This window comes from Pestalotiopsis fici (genome assembly GCF_000516985.1).
Source record: "Pestalotiopsis fici W106-1 unplaced genomic scaffold PFICI_Scf_4, whole genome shotgun sequence".
Lineage (NCBI taxonomy): Eukaryota > Fungi > Ascomycota > Sordariomycetes > Amphisphaeriales > Sporocadaceae > Pestalotiopsis > Pestalotiopsis fici.
Genome location: NW_006917094.1, coordinates 661,116 through 680,103, shown reverse-complemented (window position 1 = coordinate 680,103; position 18,988 = coordinate 661,116). Strand labels below are relative to the sequence as shown.

Below are 18,988 nucleotides of genomic sequence, written 5' to 3'. Positions count from 1 at the left end.
GTGTCTTGTTCGTGGGCAAAGTTACAATAAGAAACTGATCCGTCCGCGAGGGAGAGGCGATCTGATCCCCCCAGGGCTGTGAGTCTGGGCCATATGTCGCCAACACCAAAGAGCCCAAGACCCTTGCCTGCACATCTCATCTTGGCAAAGCAACAAACGTGCGCCGCAAGGGGGAGGGAGGGGGGGTTTGCTCGTGCCTACCTAGCATACACAGTACAAAGGTAATAAGCCAATGCATACTACGATGCAAAGTCCGGGGTCTTGACGTGGGGTCATGGGTCAAGTGTATGTAGGTATGGGAAGGGCCGGTTGGTTCATCTCGGAGCCGGCAAGCCTTTTGGACGACTTGATTTTCTTTCTAGACCACGGTGACCGAGAGGGATGGCATTCTTCCGCTTTGGTAAGGTAGTATTACCGTACCGCAGGATAACATTTGAACACCTTCCCCGGTCAAGACTATTGATTTTTGTTTTTGTCTCTTCTTTTTTTTTTCTCAGAGGGTGGCGGCGTTGGAATGGGGCATTTGCCACATTCGAAGCGACTCTACCTTTTTTCATGCGGCATAGGAATTACACGTACATATCCCGAGCCCACAAAGATTCGGGTTGCGGCAAGGCGGGCAGTCCTCTCGGAATGGGGTCAAATGCAATGCAAGCCCAGCTGCGAGGACAAGAAATTGAATGTACTGTACAATTTCTTTACCATGGGAAACCCCGCTGAAGCGCGAGCTCAGCTGGACACCCATATTGATACACAGCCTTTTCAATCCCGCTTCAGTCCTGTTATGGACAAACAATCCTCCTTCGTCATCTACGTATTCATGCTGGCGCGATCAGGATATAGTATACTCATGGATTAGCCGTTGGGCAGAGTTTTGTCTCAAAAAAGACGGACGAAGCGACTTCCGCGCGGGCGGCTGACGCGCAACCGCCACACTGCCACCTTTGATCGCTTGTCGAGGGAGGGGAGGGGAGGGGGGAATGGTGTGTTGCTGGCCACTCGATTTCCAATGTTGTAGCAATAAGAAAAGAAAGAAAAAGAAAACGGCTGCTATGGTTAATCCTGGGCGTAATCTGCATCTCTCGTTGGTCGGTCGGCCGATATACCCGCCGGCTTGTACTTGTTCGCTCTCATTCAGGTGAGCATCCGCTTTACTAGTCTTACCAGGCACAAATATAGCTTTCCCTTGAATAGCTCTGAGGGGGGCGCGCTTCTCATCCTCAAGGCCGACAGCGCTGACCTTGGCCCGGCTTGGGTTTGCGCAGTCAAATTCTTTAACTGCCGGGAGAGCATCAGACCATATCGCTAATGAGGGAGGATTGAGCAAACTCTAATTGCTTAGGATAACGCGAACAAGGCGGCGGCGGCGTCCAATGCGCAAAAAACGAGAGCGACTAAGGAGACTGTTGGCTAGTGTGCATGGCAGCAGAAGCGCACTCGGGTGCTGGTGCTTCATGTGCCAACCGATATAACGTGGGTTTCCAAGGGACTGGTTGCCATCCTTGAAACAAACCACGCTCCCAACTCGGTCAGAATGCATAGAGCAAGCAATTCGCAATGCAGGACATGCAGAGCATTGCTTGACACCGGGCTACATTGGACGTCTTTTCATATTGGACGCGTGCTTTCTGCATCTCGTGTATATTACCCAAAGCGTTGGGATGGGAATTGTCATTCCAATGCAATGGTGGCAACCGACTGTCAGGCGAGAGAGGTGGTTGTGCTAGACGGTCCCTGTTGGGGGGGGGGGGGAGGCTTCATTACGAGTAGGCTGAAGATGTATTACCAACCCCAAATACCAAATTCGTCGTCTCGGGCGCAGCATCCAGTCTGAAGCCTTTCAAGTCTGTAATCCGTAAACGCATTTAGCTCATTGACATCTGATGGCCCTTGTTGTCAGCATCAGCATCCGCATCACCAGCATTGCCACTAGGAGGCAGCGCTAGAAGGAAGACGTGTCTGGGGGAGGTAGTACTTGATTGCGCCCTTGAACGCCGAGACACCAATACAAAACAAGAGATATCTGACAAACTATCATGAGCCCTTTCTTGCTGCGCTGGCTCTCTGCTGCGCGATGCAGGTTGGCACAAAGTAGTATCCCTACCAGCTACGCCATGATGATCCCACGCGGGGGAAATGTTTCGTTTCGAAGTCTGTTCGCAGTGGTTTGAACGTCGGCCCTTGCGTGACAAGCTGGCTCGGACCTCCAGAACCGACGAACCAGGGGGCTTGTATTCAATGGGCTTCCCTCGATTGGTAAAAGACGATGCAGCAAAGCAATCAATATGAACTTGACATGAAACCATGATCTCTTTACTTGCTTCACTGCTTGACCCTAGCATTCGGGTCAGGAACCTTTTCGTTCAGAACTTCCTAACCTAGTGTAATATACGTAGGTTTCAGACGATCCGTACTGTATTCAGTGGATCGACTGCGGGGGTTCTTGCTGTGTAGGTCTTGCTGGAATTATACTAGTATATGTGAGATAATCCGAACTTGGCCATTGCGTACCTGTACATTCATATCCGGGGGGAAAAACAGAAAAAGAAAAAAATCTACGACCTTGAGAACAGTGACTCTAGTGTCCCTCTTGAAACAAATACCTGTCGATTCATTCCAGCTTACTAATCCCATATCCTCCCCCTCCGGCGAGGAGAGCGAACCTCGCCATCCCAACCGAGTTCACTCCGGCACCGACTCGGGGTCCCTCGGCATCGACTCCACACTTGATCATGGAAATCCACACCTCTCTTTTTTTTTTGCCATGACCGGGACTCCACCCCTTGATGACAGTCGAATATCGATAGAAATACCCAATGAACCCGGGATTATTGGCCGAGAACGCAAATGGGAGGAAAAGCCCATGGAATGGAAACGTTGGCAGAATTCCAGGTATAAACTTGAAAATATGCCTATATTCTAGAATTATTACATGACTTGTGATGCGAGGTTGGTATTTTCATCTTCAAAACCAACGACATATATATATGTACCTTGCCCAACACTCCATACCGAGTCTGTGATATTTGACGTCCGCCGAGTACGTAGCTCTTGTATAATTTCAAGAACCACAAGCCCTTACTGGCCAGGCCTCGGAGGGAGTGACCTCGTGGCGAGATACCCCGTTTGCCCGTTTCTGCAACCTCTCCACCATACGAGCAGACTATACTATAGTGTACTGGGCAAAAACCCACGTGAGCATGTCGAGCATTCGTGCAGTCCAGACCCTCTAGGCTAGAGAAACCTGCTCGTACGTTATGGCCAGCTTCTGATCAATGTCGCGTGCTGATTCCCCGAATTCACCCGTGCCTTGACTGCTTGCGTACTGAACGGTGGGTACCAAGGGTAACTATTATCAATGGAAATACGACTCCACGTTGTCTGAGCATTTACTCCGCATTGGGTACCAACCCGTGCAATACGACACGGGTAAAGAGACGAGACGTTGAGACAAGTGGCGACTTTCAAGAACGAGAAGATCGAGTCCTATACCAGTCGGACAAGTTACACGAGTTACACGACTTACGATATATCATCGCGAGGCTATACTTTCTCAAAGGCAAGATATTTTATAGTTGGACGGATCAATTCTTATCAATCATTATTCGTTATTCAAGCTTATGTCATCTCTATATATACATCATAATAACGCTCTATCATGTCGCTCCTTGATCATCTCTAGTATCCCCCCAGTCGAGACCATGTCTTCTTTGTAAAACCATACCCTAGACTCCCCGTGGGCATGTGACTGGCAGTATTAAAACTAGAAGAAACAGGACAAAACATTTATAGCGGCGAGCAAGTGAATGCTCCACGCACGGTTCCAGCGGCATATTGCTCTCTCTGTAACAAAAGTAGTTAGCAAAGCTGTTCCTCTTAAGAGTGTAAAAGTTCAACTTACGATATCGACAATGGCCGAGTATGTACCGCCTACAAGGGTGACAATACCAATGAGGAAGCAGGCAGCGTTGGCAAATGTCTTGAGCAGGTTCTCTCTAGCAAAGACCGATCCTTCCCGAATGTGCTGGAACCAGAGAATGGCGGGGAGGTAAAAGGTAAAGCCGGAAACGAAGAGTGCCGAGGAGATGGACAGAAGATCGTCAAAGAAGGGAATGGCCTCTGCAATGATCCATGCGATGATGGTCACCACGGTGATGAGGCCAAGCCAAGTGATCCAGCCCATCTTGGTGTTGATGAAGCGAATATACGAGTTCTTGAACATACGGCCATGAATGTAGCGCGCAACACAGGTCGTGTTGATGGATCCAGAGATGAAGATGACGGGCAATGCCAATCCAAAAGCGACCTTGGACATGAGAGAGCCGGCAGACAGCAGAGCCGGAGACTCGACGTCGGCGCCAACGAATGCGTAGATCAGAGCTCCCGTCACGGTGTAAATGAAGATTTCAATCAGGCCAAGAGTCCAGATGGACTTGACGTAATCCTTGGGTGTGTGCATCTCGTCCATGAAAGAGAACTGGCATACGGCGAAACTGTAGGCAAAGATGATGTTGGTAACGGCGACAAACGCTTCAGAGAAGGTAAGGCCCTCCTTGGGCCATGCAGACCAGTTGACAGCGGCCAGACCACCCTCGGCATGAGAGCTCTGGACTCCAGTGGCAATGATGGTGATCAAAATGGCGACGATGATGGACACAAAGTCAATGTACCCCAAGATGGCAACCTCGGCAAACGAGGGGGGCACGGCCAGGAGGAGCAGAATAATGGCAGAAACAACACCAAACACAATGGAGCATGCACCATTGTCGGTGATGTTCTGGAAAGCAATGGTTCCGGTCAAGGTGTGCGAGCCCACCAGGAAGATGAGTTGCAAAGCAAACATGGCACCGACCAATTCGTAGCCAAAGCGGCCCGCGATCAGTCTACCGGCATCGGCGTAGTGCTTGACCTCGGGGAACTTGATCTTGACCTGACCGACAACATAACTGGTGTAGATGGCAACGATTCCCAGGCCAACAGACATGATGACACCAGCAACCATACCCAGGGTAGCAAAGGCTCCGGGGATACTCAAACTTCCGAGGGCAATAGCTTCGACAATGAGAACAACAGTCAGACGCCTCCAGCCCAGACGGTTGAAGTGAGCGACGCCCTGGGCCTCGATCTCGCTGATCTCGCCAACATGCTGGTCCCCAGAGGCGTGGGTCGGGGCCATGAACTTTTCGGGCTGTCCCTTGGAACCATCGAGGCTGGCGCCGCTGGACTTGTCGTCCGACGACTCGATGATGTTGGCGGCATGATGGTCGGCCATGTTGAACTGGCGGGCTGTCCTCTAAATGGGACCGCTGGGTATAAGAGTGTCGGTGTGGTGTCGAGTTGAGAAAGGCGGTAGGCGATCCAAGACTAGAGAGAGAAGAGGAGGGCGGGAAGGGAAGGTCACTTATAGGAGGGCATCACTACCTAGATAAATAGAACGGTCCAGGACGAGAAGAAGGAGGACGCCGAAATACGGGTGATGGATTTTGCCCTAGGTGGGTCATGTTATACGCAGCAGCGGCAGGACCGATAGCAGATCTGAAGAACTGGAGAGTGGGAGGAGGTCCAGTGACTCCAGTTTCTCGTAGTGTGAGTATCAGTAGTAGGCAGTAGTGGTGGTCTGGAAGTAATAGTAGCGACGACCCTGCATGACGTCGAGGCGGCGGCCGACGGACCATCGATCAAAGTCCAGTGCCAGTGGCCCCCCGTGCCCGGGTCCCATCTTGGCTAACGGGCTTGACTGCAAGATTTACAAGACGGAAATGGCACTCTTTACGTTGCAGTGCGTTGATCCTATGAGAACAGGTAACGTTATCTGAAATCGGCAATTTACCCAGCGTAGAAAGGAAACGACCCTAGCAATGCAAATCCTTTTTTTTCTCCCTCTCTGTCTCGTCGGTTGGGGTGGCTACGACGACGGTCGAGTACTATGTACTACAAAAAGGCCGGGAGTGGTTCTCAAGCGTCTGTTTTGTGGATCGCCGCGCCTCACGCAAAGTTTCTATTACTTCATTTGACCGATGTTAGAGCCGCTTATTGGACTGGGCTCAGTTTTGTCGACTCATGAAAACATGATTCTAGTGCGATAACGACGAACCAGAATGTGCGCGAAGAATTACCAATTCAAATCTTCCCAAAAAGTTGATTTGTTTCCCCGCTCGCGCGTGTTTCCCCCGGGTTCCCGTCATGTACTATGGTATGATGGGCAAGTAAAATCACCCCTCACGTGTACAGGTGGGAACTGGGTTCTGGGCCATAGCCACCGTTCTATGCCGTACCAGGTTAGCGTGGTTTTTATGTGGTGATCCGGTCACAACGTAGAATCTTCTCGATGTAAGTGATAATTGTATTATGGTGTATTGTATTGAGTTGAATTAACTGCATCACCAGTGCGTTGCACCACCCTCAGCGGCGATCACATCTTGACAGCGCTGCGGCATCGTCGCAAGCAGTTCCCGTAGATAATCCTCCGTAATTGAATCCCACGCCTCTCGAACGTAGCGACGAAGCCGATCGTACGACGGATTCTCGTCGTACCAGTAGTTTTCTTCGATGTAGTCCTTCATTTTATTCCATACAGCCTCGATAGGGTTCAGATCCGGTGAATAAGGGGGCCAGTCAATAATAAAAACACCACGGTCCTGGAGATCCTCTCTCGTATCGTAGCACGAATGGGCTTTCGCACCGTCCTGTATTAACACCAGATTCCTACGGGAATCACGGCGGCAGAGTCGTATCCATCCATCGATCAAAGGGACGGTGTGAGCTCGATACGTCTCGCTCGTAATCGTGCCCCAGTCCTTCTCCCAAAACAAACACGGGCCCTTACCGGTTGCCCCCGAGAAACAGCCCCAAAACATCCAACCCTGCTTGCGTTGCCGTTTCTCCAAGATACAGTCCTCGTGATGGGCTTCGTCGGCTCGTCGCGTTACGTACGCCTTGCGATGGCGGCCTCCAGTTATCCAGGTTTCGTCGGTCCACAGAATCTGGGACCATTGCTCGATCGTCCAGTGTTGGTGCTGCTCTGCCCAAGCCTTTCGTCGACGTTTGGCTTCGTCCGACAGCGGAGGCTTCTTTCGGGCCACGTAGCGCTTGAACCCGTGGCGACGAAGGGTCGAGCGTACGGTGTAAACACCAAAAATCCCGCCGAGGAACGTAAGGGCAAGCTCAAGCCACGACATGAATCGAAATCGCTTTCCACTGGTAACGAAGGCAATTAGCTGTTGTTCTTGCTCGGGTGTCATTTTGGGGGGAGCTCCCGAGCGCTGTTTAACGGCAGATCCATCGCGGATAGCCCGCTTGATCTGGGATCGATGGAATCCGGTGATTTTCTCGATATCTCTTTGTGTACGGCAACCTTCGAAGAAGAGGGTACGAACCCTCTCACGTTCTGGTTCCGTCAACTGCTTTGTATGCGTTCCTGCAGGGCGTCCGCGTCCCATCGTCGTTATCGTCGTTATTGAAAATGGATGGAAAAGTTGGTAACGTTGGGAAACAGAACGATGTGACGAGAAACATATCAAATGCACACCACACCCAAATTGGTGTGGTGTGCAGCATGGACCAGTCCCCACTGGTACATGACAAGGGGTATTTTATTTACACCCGATACCATCGTATGTACGTTGATGTATGCAGAAAAAGTCAACGAAGCGTCGACCGTCCCAGCGGGATTATGGAGTTATGGATTGTAGTCAAAACTAAGCATCCGCCCGCTCGTGGCCAAGAGCTGAGGCTCCCCAATGTGCCGTACCTGGCTGACCTATTCCCGTGCCCTACCAGCCTACCGCCCTACCTGATTTGATGAGCGCCCGGCACTACGCAAATAGGATCGTGGAGCCGAGCGAGTGCCCTTGCTTGCCGAGCCACAGGGGTCGTTGCAATCTGCCCCATTTCCCCATGTTACTGTGTACTGGTTGCAACGCACGAGACAACGACGACGACGACGACGCCTAAAGATGGCCCCTTACCGTAATAACCTTTTTTTTCTCCCTGCCCACCTAGATAGGTTTTAAATGATACGTAGCTGTTTACTAGTACTTTGTACAAATTGATATTGTAAACCTCATGGCTGCAGAGAAAACCCCCCAAAGTAAAAGAAGCTTTTTTCATCTTGGATGCAATCTTGCAAGAAAAAAAAGGGCCCGGCCGTAAGCACCAGAGAATTTGTTGCATACATGGGGTTTGGGGGGATTTGATTTGTTGGTCGACGTCATTGCGCTTTGTGCACAGCGATCAAAGTTTTCCTTCCTCGTTCGATTTTTCTGCCGATGATACCGGGACGTCGAAGAGGGAGATGATTGTCTTTTGCACTCTACCTACTACATACTGTCGATGGCTTATTCATCTATCGATTGATCCTACGTACCATTCACTGATCCAACCAACCCTTCTCCATGTGGATTGGACATGCGGAGACACCCGTAGTGATTATGCAGGATGCCCCAGATTAGCAGATGCTGCTGCTGCTGCTTCTCTTTTTTCGCATTACAACTTGTACCGTTTACGATCCAACTAGTTTTGTCGCACCTCGAACATTGAACTGCCAGTCCAGTTGTAATGTCCGAGTCCCGATGAGAAAAAAAAAAAAAGGCGCCACAACGATGAGACTGGCAGCAAAACTTGTGAGTAGCCCTCCTAATGATGAATACCCCTAGCCACTTTTAAAATCAGTATCAAGTCTTCATACGAATCAAAGTCGTGCCAAATTCAAACACGCTTTGGTGTCAACCAAATTACATATAAAAATTTTCCCAACCGGCAAAATTCCCTTGGATCATGGAGGGAGCAGCAATAGCGCCATCATGTTCAAAACTCCTAGCGGAAGCAACGGCCTCTGCTAGACCGTAGCGCTCCAGTTCCCACTGCTGCTAGGAGGTCCTAGGTATGCCTAGTTTAGCCCCGTCGGCTCGAATTTTCTATCTTGGACTAGTCAAAACGCGCTTCCACGCGTAAACCTTACCCAGGCTAAGTAAGGTACCCTTCCAAATACCGTATCAGACTTGGCTCATGAGCTATGTATGTATGAGTGGAATGAGGCAGGACAGGACAGGGCAAGTCAGGGCATCAAATGACCGGGGACGTCGAGTCCTGCTTCCGCTGCCAGCATTGGGATCGATCGTCTGTCTGTCGACGGCGTGGGAAGAAAAGGAAAAGTGCATAAGGACAAGGGATGCCACCACCTCTTGAGGAGAGCGTCACTTTCGTTTGCAGCGGGACTCGGATACCTGCTGAGGGCCCTGAACATCTGCTCTCCTTTTGCAGAGCTAAAGACTTGAGATGACAGGTATCTCGCGGGGGACGTGTTTGAAGCAGCAAGTAAGCACAGGCAGGCAAGCTTGCCATGTTTTCTCATGTCTCGCCTGATGCATGATGCAGCATGATTCACTTTTCTGTCGTTTCTCATCCTCGAAGTGCGTCAAGTCTACTGTGTTCTTCCATGCTGGACGTTGTCCCGGATCAGCAACATCCACGAGGCCGTACCTACTGCTTGCAGCCGTCAAGTGATGTATCAGTCGCCTGCTGTCGACGAGACCCCTGGACCAGCCCGAGCGATTGTCTGCCGGCGACGCTCTACCCTGGGAGTCTGTTCTGCATATCCACCCAGTCTTGAGGATATCAAGGAAAACATGGCTCAGACATGGAGGCAGCATAGACACCACCCAAGACTCCATCATGAATTGACACGGTGATATTTTTGTTTCCCTGTGTGACCAAGCTGGAGACAAACCAGGAACTTCAAACGAGGCCAATCATTATGTTTCTCGCCTCTGGAAAAGCCCACTTCTCATTTCGAAACAAATTTGGCCGAGTTGTGTTTGGAAACAACATTGCATCTTAGGCGAGGCTGATGCTCTGTTAAAAAAAAGACAACCCTGCGAGGTAGACTTGATGTCCCGCCGCACAAACAAAAGATTTTTACATGTTTGGAAAGGGGCCAAGAGAAGAATACGAAGCAAACGTCCTTGGCACATGAAAAGCGTGTCGCGGCTCTGCTGTCAATCGTGGCGCAATCCTATCTGGCATATGGATGAGCCTTTCGCAATATCAAAATATCAACACCCATGTGCAAGTCTGCCCGGCTAATGACTGTTGGGCGTTTGTATACAATTGTTGCTTTCCCAAGCCAATCATGGCTCATATCATGGGGTCCCTGGGTTTTCGGAACTTGTTCGTTTTTCCTCCCGGCAACATGTCTCAACTAGCTCTTATTCTGAGCCCCAACCAAAGACCAAACCCCAAAATATACTTGTCAATCATGATATGCAGCAGACGCTCTCACCATCGACAAAAGTCAGACTTGGGTCGATTCATTGGCGTGCGAGCGGTAGCTTGCTGTATGGATTGATTATTGGCCCCCAATGTCTCAGTAGTCGAAGCAGCAAATCATTTGGGGCCTATCAAAAGCCCTTGTATACGTCGCACCTGCGCGGATACCTGCATAACCTGGGGCCACGGGATGGGCTGCGGACGATGCAGTATCCCGGAAGGAAGGGGTGGTTGCTGCTGTGAGGGGGAGAAGTAAGAAATTTTCCGTTGCGTGGCTGGTATTCTATTTCTTGACATATATGATGGGAAAGGAAGCATGGCGCTGCGAGGATGTGTTTTCCCATACATTCTGCAACTGGCTGCTGTATGGATCGATCGGCTATGGACTCCTTCGAGACAATTTTACTCAAGCCGGCACAGCATGTGTAACCTGAGTCAGCAGAAGAGTTTGTTCGCAGCCAAGCAATTTTCGATTTTGAGAAAAATCACAGACCCTCTAGCACACATTGGAAGCAAAGAATTGGCTTTCGATTCGACTTTCCTTAGTCTCAAGCGTGGCAACCAAGCGAGTGTGTCGCCATATGGAACCCCCCACACTTTGTTCCATGGCCGTCCGTCCAGCTTTACTGGTCTTGGAAGATTTGCCTTGGGAAAATGGACACACGCCTTTTGATTAACAAGATGCCGCGTATTTCTCCGAGTGACATAACATTTCGCCCGTTGTCACAAATGCAGTGTCATCTTCAAATATGGATCAACGGAAACCCTGTGTTGAACAAGTCACAGCTATCATGGAGGTTTCTACATTGTAGACCAAACACAAGCATCATATTCTTCCCTCGAGAAGGTCTGATGCTCGGTAGTATCTATAAATGTCAAATGCAAGCATGTCGGGACCATGCGACAGAGGGAAGAGAGATAGATTGGTCTGTAACGGCAACATGCATGGAGGTGGGCTTGCGTAGAAGAGGAGAGAGAGAGAGGCCTTGGCTTCGGCCAGCAAGTAAGAGCTAAAGACTGTACTTTTTTATTGCTGCAGAAGAGAAATGTATGGACCTGCTGCTGGTGGAGTGGCTCTGCAGCGTTGTTCCTCTTCCCTTGCATTTCGTTGCTGCAGGTTCAACTTTCGAGGCTGGCAAATCGGATAGTACATTGACACTTCCGTACCGTTGTCAAGCTCAGAAATGTTACCATCTATACTTTTGAACATGAATTCTCGTGCCGGCCAAAAAGTTGTTTGGTCTGCAACTCTTGTGATGAATATGATCTATCACACAGCACAAGGCTGTCAGTAAGCTAACCATGTACGTACCAGGAGCTACCTACCACCACCTACCTCACATATGCGGTTGTAGCAGTGGGTCCCGTTGCTGGCGTTCGTTTTCTCACACACCTATATTTGGTTCCGAGCCCTGGTTCGACTTATTAGAGATACTTCGTACGTTGTAAACAAATGGTCTGTCTGCATGGCGTTTCCGGATAAATCCCCACATATTATTATTATTATTATTATGACCAGAAGAAGACCTTGAAAAAGCAAGCGGCTACACTTGCACGTTTCCATCTAGAGCGTACTGCGAGGATCTTTCTCTTTCTTCTTTCTTTTTCTATCTCTCACCTGCATGGAACGGGTCGGTGTAACGTTTCTCGTCGTGCGAAATTCTTCAAAGATGGGGCCCTTCTTGCGTTTGTGTTGTATGTCTGTGAAAGCTTTCAAACGATTCATGATCTAATATTACCGGCAAACAATGACAGGTAGGCCAGCCCCAAGAATCATACAAAGTTTGCTGTCTTTTGCATTCTGTCACATTTACTAGGCCTTTTTAGGCCAAGAGGAATTCCAAAAAAACTAATGCATGTATAATTCCCACACAAGATCTGTATGTTGTATTCTTGGCTGCCATTGGCTTGCTTACTCTGCATGTCTAACTTTTGAAGAGTGTTCTTCACTTGGCTTTGAATTTCTAGTATATCGGCACCATGACATGCAATACTTTAACGCAGTTAGGGAGTGTGTACCAAATTGTGACGGTAACACAGGGGCCTGCGCTGATGTGATGGATGATGTTGTCGCATGGTTTTCGTGCTCTCAGCCATGTCTCTATGTATTGGTCTGCCTTTCGTCTTGGGTCTTGATCCTTTTGCAAGTTTCTTACAGTGGCGTCGTAGGACAAAGACCGTTGGCGATAGTAACCTCGCCTTGTTTGCTTTTCGCCGAGATTCTGATATCCCACTGGGGAGTCTGGCTACCTGTTCATGCTAGGCTCCTCCCCCCCTCCCACCCAAAATGTGCGTGACGTACGTATTACTCGAACCCGGTAAAGAGTGCAAGCAGGTGGTCACAGCTTTGTCTTCGTCCGCTTATACTGCAGCAAGAGGCAGTGAGTAAGTGGGTCGTGTCACATAAGAAGGAGTGGATGGCTGAGAGCCCCCTCCCATACTGTACCATCCGACACATCTTGTTACAAGCAAGTCACACTGCCAGTGACGCTCACCTGCGTTACCTACAAGGAGCTGCAAAAGATTAATGCTCCTACTCGTTGTTACTCACACCACGTTGCCCAGGTATCCTGATCAACAGCAGTGGCAAAGCAATGGTTGGCTGTTGGCGGGATAGGCTGGTGGTTTGAGACAGCAGGAGCCCGTTGCCCCATTTCTCTATTTCCCCCCAAGAGATTTAATCGAGATTGTGGTTACCAGACTCTCGAAAGCCTCGTTGTTGTAATCTTGCTCTGCTGCGCTATGCGAGAGATCCTGGGGCCTGGGCAGGTACCTTAGCTGTTTGCAGAAGCCCTATGAGCTGCAGCTTACAAGTCCTTCCGATCGAGCCAATACGCAGATGTATGTATGGCTCTTGGGATGCGGACCCCCAATTCTTGCACATGGCAGCCCCCCCTCCCCAAAGATATGCACCTACCCGACAGCGTGCAACAAGGGACTCACACAGTAATTGACTGGCTACAGAGAGGCCAAGAGAGTGGCGTGTGTGAGAGAGGAGGAAAAAATAATACCTGACAGGTATGTCGTGGCCAGGTCTCGAGAGGAAAGAGAGTGGAAAAAATGATGATATGACATCTTGTCCATATGGGTCCTCTGAGGGGGGCGACCAATCTCTGTTTTGCAAACAACTATCCGTGACCGTGTGTTGGGGTGGGTGGGAGGTAGGCCTTGGATTGTAATCGTGTCACGGCGTATACAAGTATGGAACTTGCAGTTTCCAATTCTCTGTTTTGTGTGCTCTTTGATCTAGGATTCTTCTCCCTCACCACCTTTGGGAGATTCTTTTTGAAACACTCGAGTTAGACAGTGACCTGAGAGCTCGAGCTCATAAAGCCCATGTTCCAGGTCTGCAAGTCGAGAGACCAGCTTGTCAAACATTCGGGCCCCTGGATTTTTGTTTCCCATTCAGTGGGCATTCTTTCTATTGTCTTTCTATCATCGATCGGTTGCAAAGGAGTCGTGGGTCCCACATCTCCCAAGACCATACACACACAACCTTTGGGGAGGCTTTGTTCTGTTGTTGCGTCTAAAAAAGAAAAAAAAGAAAAAACCGTCCGTTTTACTGATCAAGTACAATGGTAACTCCAACCATCTATAACACAAGCGAAGAAGGTCGACGATATAGCCGGGCCTGTCCGCCGTACCCCTTATACCCTGATCGCCGGTTCCAGCTGCAATCCCATCACGACATCCGGGCCTCGACCATGACCGAGCGTGAACATGATGAGTCAAAGGAGCCGCGGAAGCGGATCGCCGTGGCTGTAAGTCTTTCAACCCGCCTGTCTCTGGCAAATGCTTGATCTTGACCTGATGGCCAGTGTGGACGTTGCCGCAAGAGGAAAATCAGATGTAGTGGTGACCCAGGAAACGGCGCTCCATGTTCGAATTGCAAGAATGCAGGTCATGAGCCCTGCCTCTTTCTGCGTGTAAGTTTTGGTCGCTTGGTCTTGCCAAACACGCATCCGTCTTTTGCTCTCCTGGATGCTGAATTAAACCCTTCTTCTTCTCCTTCTAGGTATCCTCAACCGAGACCCCTCTTCGCGATGGGCCTTCTGATTTTGGATACACCATGGACGCCGCTCGTGCATACCAGGCTCGGGGGAGTGCGTCTTCACACAATGCCATTTCCCAGTATGCTACCGACATGACGACTGGAGACATGATGGCCTATCGCAGCAGCGCATACCCCTACAATGGCAGCAGTAGCAGCAGCAGTGGAGGCAAAAGCTATTACTCCAGTGTCTCGGGATGGGGCGCCGGTGGGTTTGGCGAAGACTCGGTCGACTATGGTCTCAACTACTCATATCCGCACATGAGCAGTGATCCAGTCCACATGGTCTCGGGATGTCGGTACGGGTCCAGCACAAAAGCTCCTCCTGTATACGTGGATTCCGAGGCATCATCTTACACGTACGGGAATCTCGTTCATCGTCCAGCGACGGGCCATGAGCTGCCAACGCTATCCTTGTCCGGTATGGCAACAACCCTCACCACTGCTACTACCTCCCCTGATCGCGTTCCTACCATCATCAAACGTAATAACTTTTCAAGTACATCCACTTACCGAAGAAATGGTATACCAGGTCATTATGGCAGCACTGGCAGCAAAAACTCATCTGTCCACTCGTCGGATGTGGGCTATAATGGACTGGGCTCGGGCTTTGATACCCCGGTGACGTACGGCTCAACGAGTAGCAACCCAGCCAACATGTCGGGCAGATCGGGCCATGCCGACACCTCTTTTGCACCTTCGTCTGCACATCATGGTCTTGCCGCTGCTACTGCTGCTGCGGGCGACTCGATATACGGATCCGATCATTCCTCGTACCGCACCCTTCACGACTCGGACAGTTACATTTACAGCGACAGACTCGACGGATCCCGCCGCGACTCGCACTCGAGTGCTGGCGGGGCCAGTGCCGGATCCGTACTATCGAATGGCCAAGTCTATGTTCCGGATACACAGTCCCATGCGTCCGCATCAGCAGCAGCACATGGGTATTCGGTCTCTGCAGCTGCTGCGGCTTCTTCTGCCAACGGAGCTCCTCCTGCATCAGTGGCTGGCACCGGCAGAACTAGTGCTGCATTGCAAACGGCTGGGCACCGACGTTCTGGTGGTAACCTCCGCAGTGCATAGTCCTCTCCTTTTTTCTTAACCACTCTCCAAAAATGGCTGCCGAATCATGGTGTTCACGTTTAATGCTGTGCTACCTTGAAGCGGGGGAGTTTCTTTTCTTTTTTTTTTTTTTCCATGCCTGTCAGGCACATTGAAGATCCTCGCTTGTCGTTTCTTTCCACGTTTGCTTCTTTATTTATTTTCTCATGGTTCTGGAGGGGTGTGATAGGCGGGAGGGATTACTTGTTTTCATTAATGGTTTGCAAGGAACTTGTCAACGCTTCAAGCATAAACTCAAACCTCGAGAGCTACCAATCTTTTCAGGTTACATTGCCAGATTTACAAACGCTCCTCGACAGTCGACCCCAATTATCAACCCAATATGAGCTCAAATCGCCACATGCAGCACAATAATCCTGGTAATCGGCTCGGACCTTGGTTGTCTGCTGGAATATCGAGCGAATCAAAAACACCCAGACACTGCTCGGCACTGGACTTGACATATCGTGGCCCGCAGGGGGGAGGGGGTTTGGTGTGGTTGTGCAAGATGCAGGCACCGCATGTTTTGCGTCCTCTAGGCTGTCTTTCCGATACCACCACCGACGAGCACATACATCACTCGAGAGACAGAGGTGCAACCGGGTCGTGGTCAACTTGCCGAACCCTGAGTCCCTGACCCGACACCTCTTCATGTCAAACACCCTGGTTCCGTACATCCGAGAGAACGAAGACCTCGCTTGTTTTTCCCTGCACTTGTGTCTGGCGTGGCACTTGCATTGAAAAAAAATCAAAAAAAAAATCCGCTGTCAATGAGAGGAATGTCCCAATGGACAAGCTATTCACATTCAGAGTGGGCACAAAACCGACCATCCTTGGGCGTTCTCTTATCATCCTTTCCTTTTACTATCCCCTTCCTTTCCTTTATCCTGAGATCAGTGACTGAATTTCTAAAATGTGACGAAAAAAACATTGGGGGAATTTTCATCGCCAGGTATGGGGCCACAGATCTGATTTTCTGCAGCACGCATTGTTCTTGTTCATCTGAGCTTTTTTTTTTTTCTTTGGGTGTTGGTGGCGGAAAATGATCCAAAAGAAAAAGCCTTTGAGCTCTACGGTACGCATGTTTTCTGTGTTGGTTCCTCTTTTGTTGTGTCTTCCCCCCCGAGGGTCTCTGGGAGTTGGCTCTTTGCTTGTATCATTTGGCAAAGGTAATGGATTGAACTCAAGTGTGCACAATGTTTGATTTGGATTTTCCTTTCTTATTCTTTCTTCTCTCATGTCCCTCTTCCATCCGGCTTCTCTCCTGGAGAAATTGTGACTGGAAGGACCGGGAAAACGTTTGGGCTGGGCAGACTGTCAAACAAAAACAAAACTCACGTGCGTGGCATTGGTGGGAATGTGTCTACTGCATATTTCATCATATTAACTTAGAGATTTTTTCGCCTCAAGGTCGCCACAGGATTGCATAGGTCGGATACAGTCGCGGACATGCTCTCGCCAAGTTCGTCTGTTTCAGTTTTGTCGCCGTGGTCGTTGTCAGTTTGCGTGACACAAATTAATACAAAGATATTTCACATCATAATGGCCAAAAACTTCTGCTTTCTTGGGGCTAATAAATATATATTCGTGGTGCTGGTTTGGCCAAGTCAAGTGAAGATGAATCAGGTCAAAACTCTTTATTCGCAAACGTTACTTTGGGGGTAGTGCCGCCACGTTTCTCAAGCCAAGCGAAAGTGAGGCCGAGCCCCCATTTACTTTCTAGACGCTCCATAAACTAAAGCGGGATTGAACATTTCATGGAAGAATTCCAATTGACTACATACCTAATATCGCAAATTACAAGCACCCAAGATCGTATAGTCCGTCTCAACTCGGCACGATCCGAGTTTTGAGTTTTAGCAAACATTTCCTTTTTTGGGATGGTTCAGTCAAAGCTCCCAAACTTGCCAGCCTCAATCGGCGTGCTTCATCCAATGTACAAATCTGTTACCTTACAGGTATCAGATGACTGAATGTCGACCGAAATCTTCGCAAATTGGTTCTCGATCAATCCAATGTCCCGAGCCGCAGCGAGACGAATTGATTGACCCTTTACTTCGTCTGATTTTGTGAATATTGCTAGCGCATCGAGGTACTGCTTCTTCGTAGCTTTCGAGACGATAGTGACGGCTTCACGAATCATGATTTCATGATCCAGTCCAAAAACGGTGTCGAATCGCGATGTGAATAGCCGAGGAATATCGGATTGGTGAGATTGGGCAACAAAGTATATAAAGCGCATTTGTCCATTCCACAGCGATATTATATGTCGAGAATAGCTCAATATCACCAAAGTCACCAGGAAAATACAAACCCTCACCATGAGATTCACAAAGAGTTCTAGTCTGGCATTACTATGGTCTCTCGGCCACGCCCAAGATTGTCCCACCGGCTCCGGCGTCGGCATGATTGTGGCCCGCGCATCGACCGAGGCTCCGGGTACTGGCATCATTGGCGCCGTGGCCGATGATGTAGCGGCCCAGGTTCCCGGTTCAACCATCACGGCGGTCGACTACCCGGCGACGCTCCAAGACTATCAGTCTTCCGAAGGCAAGGGCGTTGCCGCCATGACCCAGCTCGTCCAGAACTTCACCACGAGCTGTCCTGGGGCCAAGATGGTGCTCATGGGGTATTCTCAGGTACTTTTACTTGTTATTTCATGCCGTGGCTGTTGAAGGAAACTAATAATGATATCACAGGGTGCTCAAGTCACGATGGATGTGCTGTGTGGTACTTCCGAGACGGGATTCGCCACGACCTCTGCGGTGGCTTCAGACAATGGTAACAATATCCCAATGTTCAATAGCTGGTAATATCGTGTCGCTAAAAATTTGTTTGTTGCAGTCGCGGCCGTAGTCTTGATGGGCGACCCTAGCAATACTCCCAATCAGACATTCAATGCTGGCACAGCACAAAACGCAGGGGTAAGTTTCTTGATTGCCAGGGAACAATTCCCATCATTTATTGCCCAGGCTAATCTGTTATATGTAGCGCTTCCCACGACAAGACATAATGTCTTGCGGTGCTGTAACCGACCGCATCGCCTCGTTCTGCAACACGGGGGATCTATTCTGTGATAGTGGTAACAGTCTACAAGTACACTTGAGCTACGTCCAGACAAACGGGCCGGATGCGACCAGCTTTGTCTTGTCAAAGGTCCAGGGTACAACATGATGAACCCTCGCGGTAATGTCTCAGAGCTCACAATAGATACGATAGAGAATTATATTCATCACAACATGGACAAAATATCTGTTCAATGCATCCCAAAGTATAAAAGTGGGAGCCGTACAAGTCTTTGACCTAATCGAAACACATCCCGTGTGATCCTCGTACCTATCACATCAATAGTCCAGCCATGTTTCCTTCGTGTTTGCTAGCAAACATGCCAACTACGAGTTCCAAAAGAGGTCGAATGGCTGACATTGGTAGCGACGACACGCTTTTCCCTAGTTCCAGTTGCGTGTTTGTATATAATAAACAGAGTATTGAATGATTCGACCCTGCGCTTCATCATTTCACAATGCAAGGGGGCGGTAACCCCCAAGTCTTGGACTACACAGTACA

At 49.6% G+C, this 18,988-nt stretch overlaps 4 protein-coding genes across 4 annotated transcripts; 2 read left to right on the top strand and 2 right to left on the bottom strand.

Annotated features, from left to right (window-relative positions):
- Positions 1 to 3,786: 3,786 nt before the first annotated feature.
- On the bottom strand, positions 3,787 to 5,272 carry PFICI_06183 (N amino acid transport system protein; the record flags this gene model as incomplete). Its single annotated transcript, XM_007834764.1, has 2 exons — positions 3,787 to 3,843; positions 3,902 to 5,272. 2 exons carry the CDS (start codon positions 5,270 to 5,272, stop codon positions 3,787 to 3,789), a joined length of 1,428 nt encoding a protein of 475 aa, XP_007832955.1.
- A 1,108-nt stretch (positions 5,273 to 6,380) lies between these two features.
- On the bottom strand, positions 6,381 to 7,439 carry PFICI_06182 (uncharacterized protein; the record flags this gene model as incomplete). Its single annotated transcript, XM_007834763.1, has 1 exon — positions 6,381 to 7,439. One exon carries the CDS (start codon positions 7,437 to 7,439, stop codon positions 6,381 to 6,383), a length of 1,059 nt encoding a protein of 352 aa, XP_007832954.1.
- A 6,402-nt stretch (positions 7,440 to 13,841) lies between these two features.
- PFICI_06181 (uncharacterized protein) lies at positions 13,842 to 15,403 on the top strand (the record flags this gene model as incomplete). The annotated part of the gene is made up of 3 exons (XM_007834762.1): positions 13,842 to 14,027; positions 14,085 to 14,192; positions 14,282 to 15,403. The coding sequence occupies 3 exons, from the start codon at positions 13,842 to 13,844 to the stop codon at positions 15,401 to 15,403; spliced, it is 1,416 nt and encodes a 471-aa protein (XP_007832953.1).
- Positions 15,404 to 17,742: 2,339 nt separating this feature from the next.
- PFICI_06180 (uncharacterized protein) lies at positions 17,743 to 18,595 on the top strand (the record flags this gene model as incomplete). The annotated part of the gene is made up of 4 exons (XM_007834761.1): positions 17,743 to 18,060; positions 18,121 to 18,202; positions 18,266 to 18,345; positions 18,413 to 18,595. 4 exons carry the CDS (start codon positions 17,743 to 17,745, stop codon positions 18,593 to 18,595), a joined length of 663 nt encoding a protein of 220 aa, XP_007832952.1.
- Positions 18,596 to 18,988: the final 393 nt, after the last annotated feature.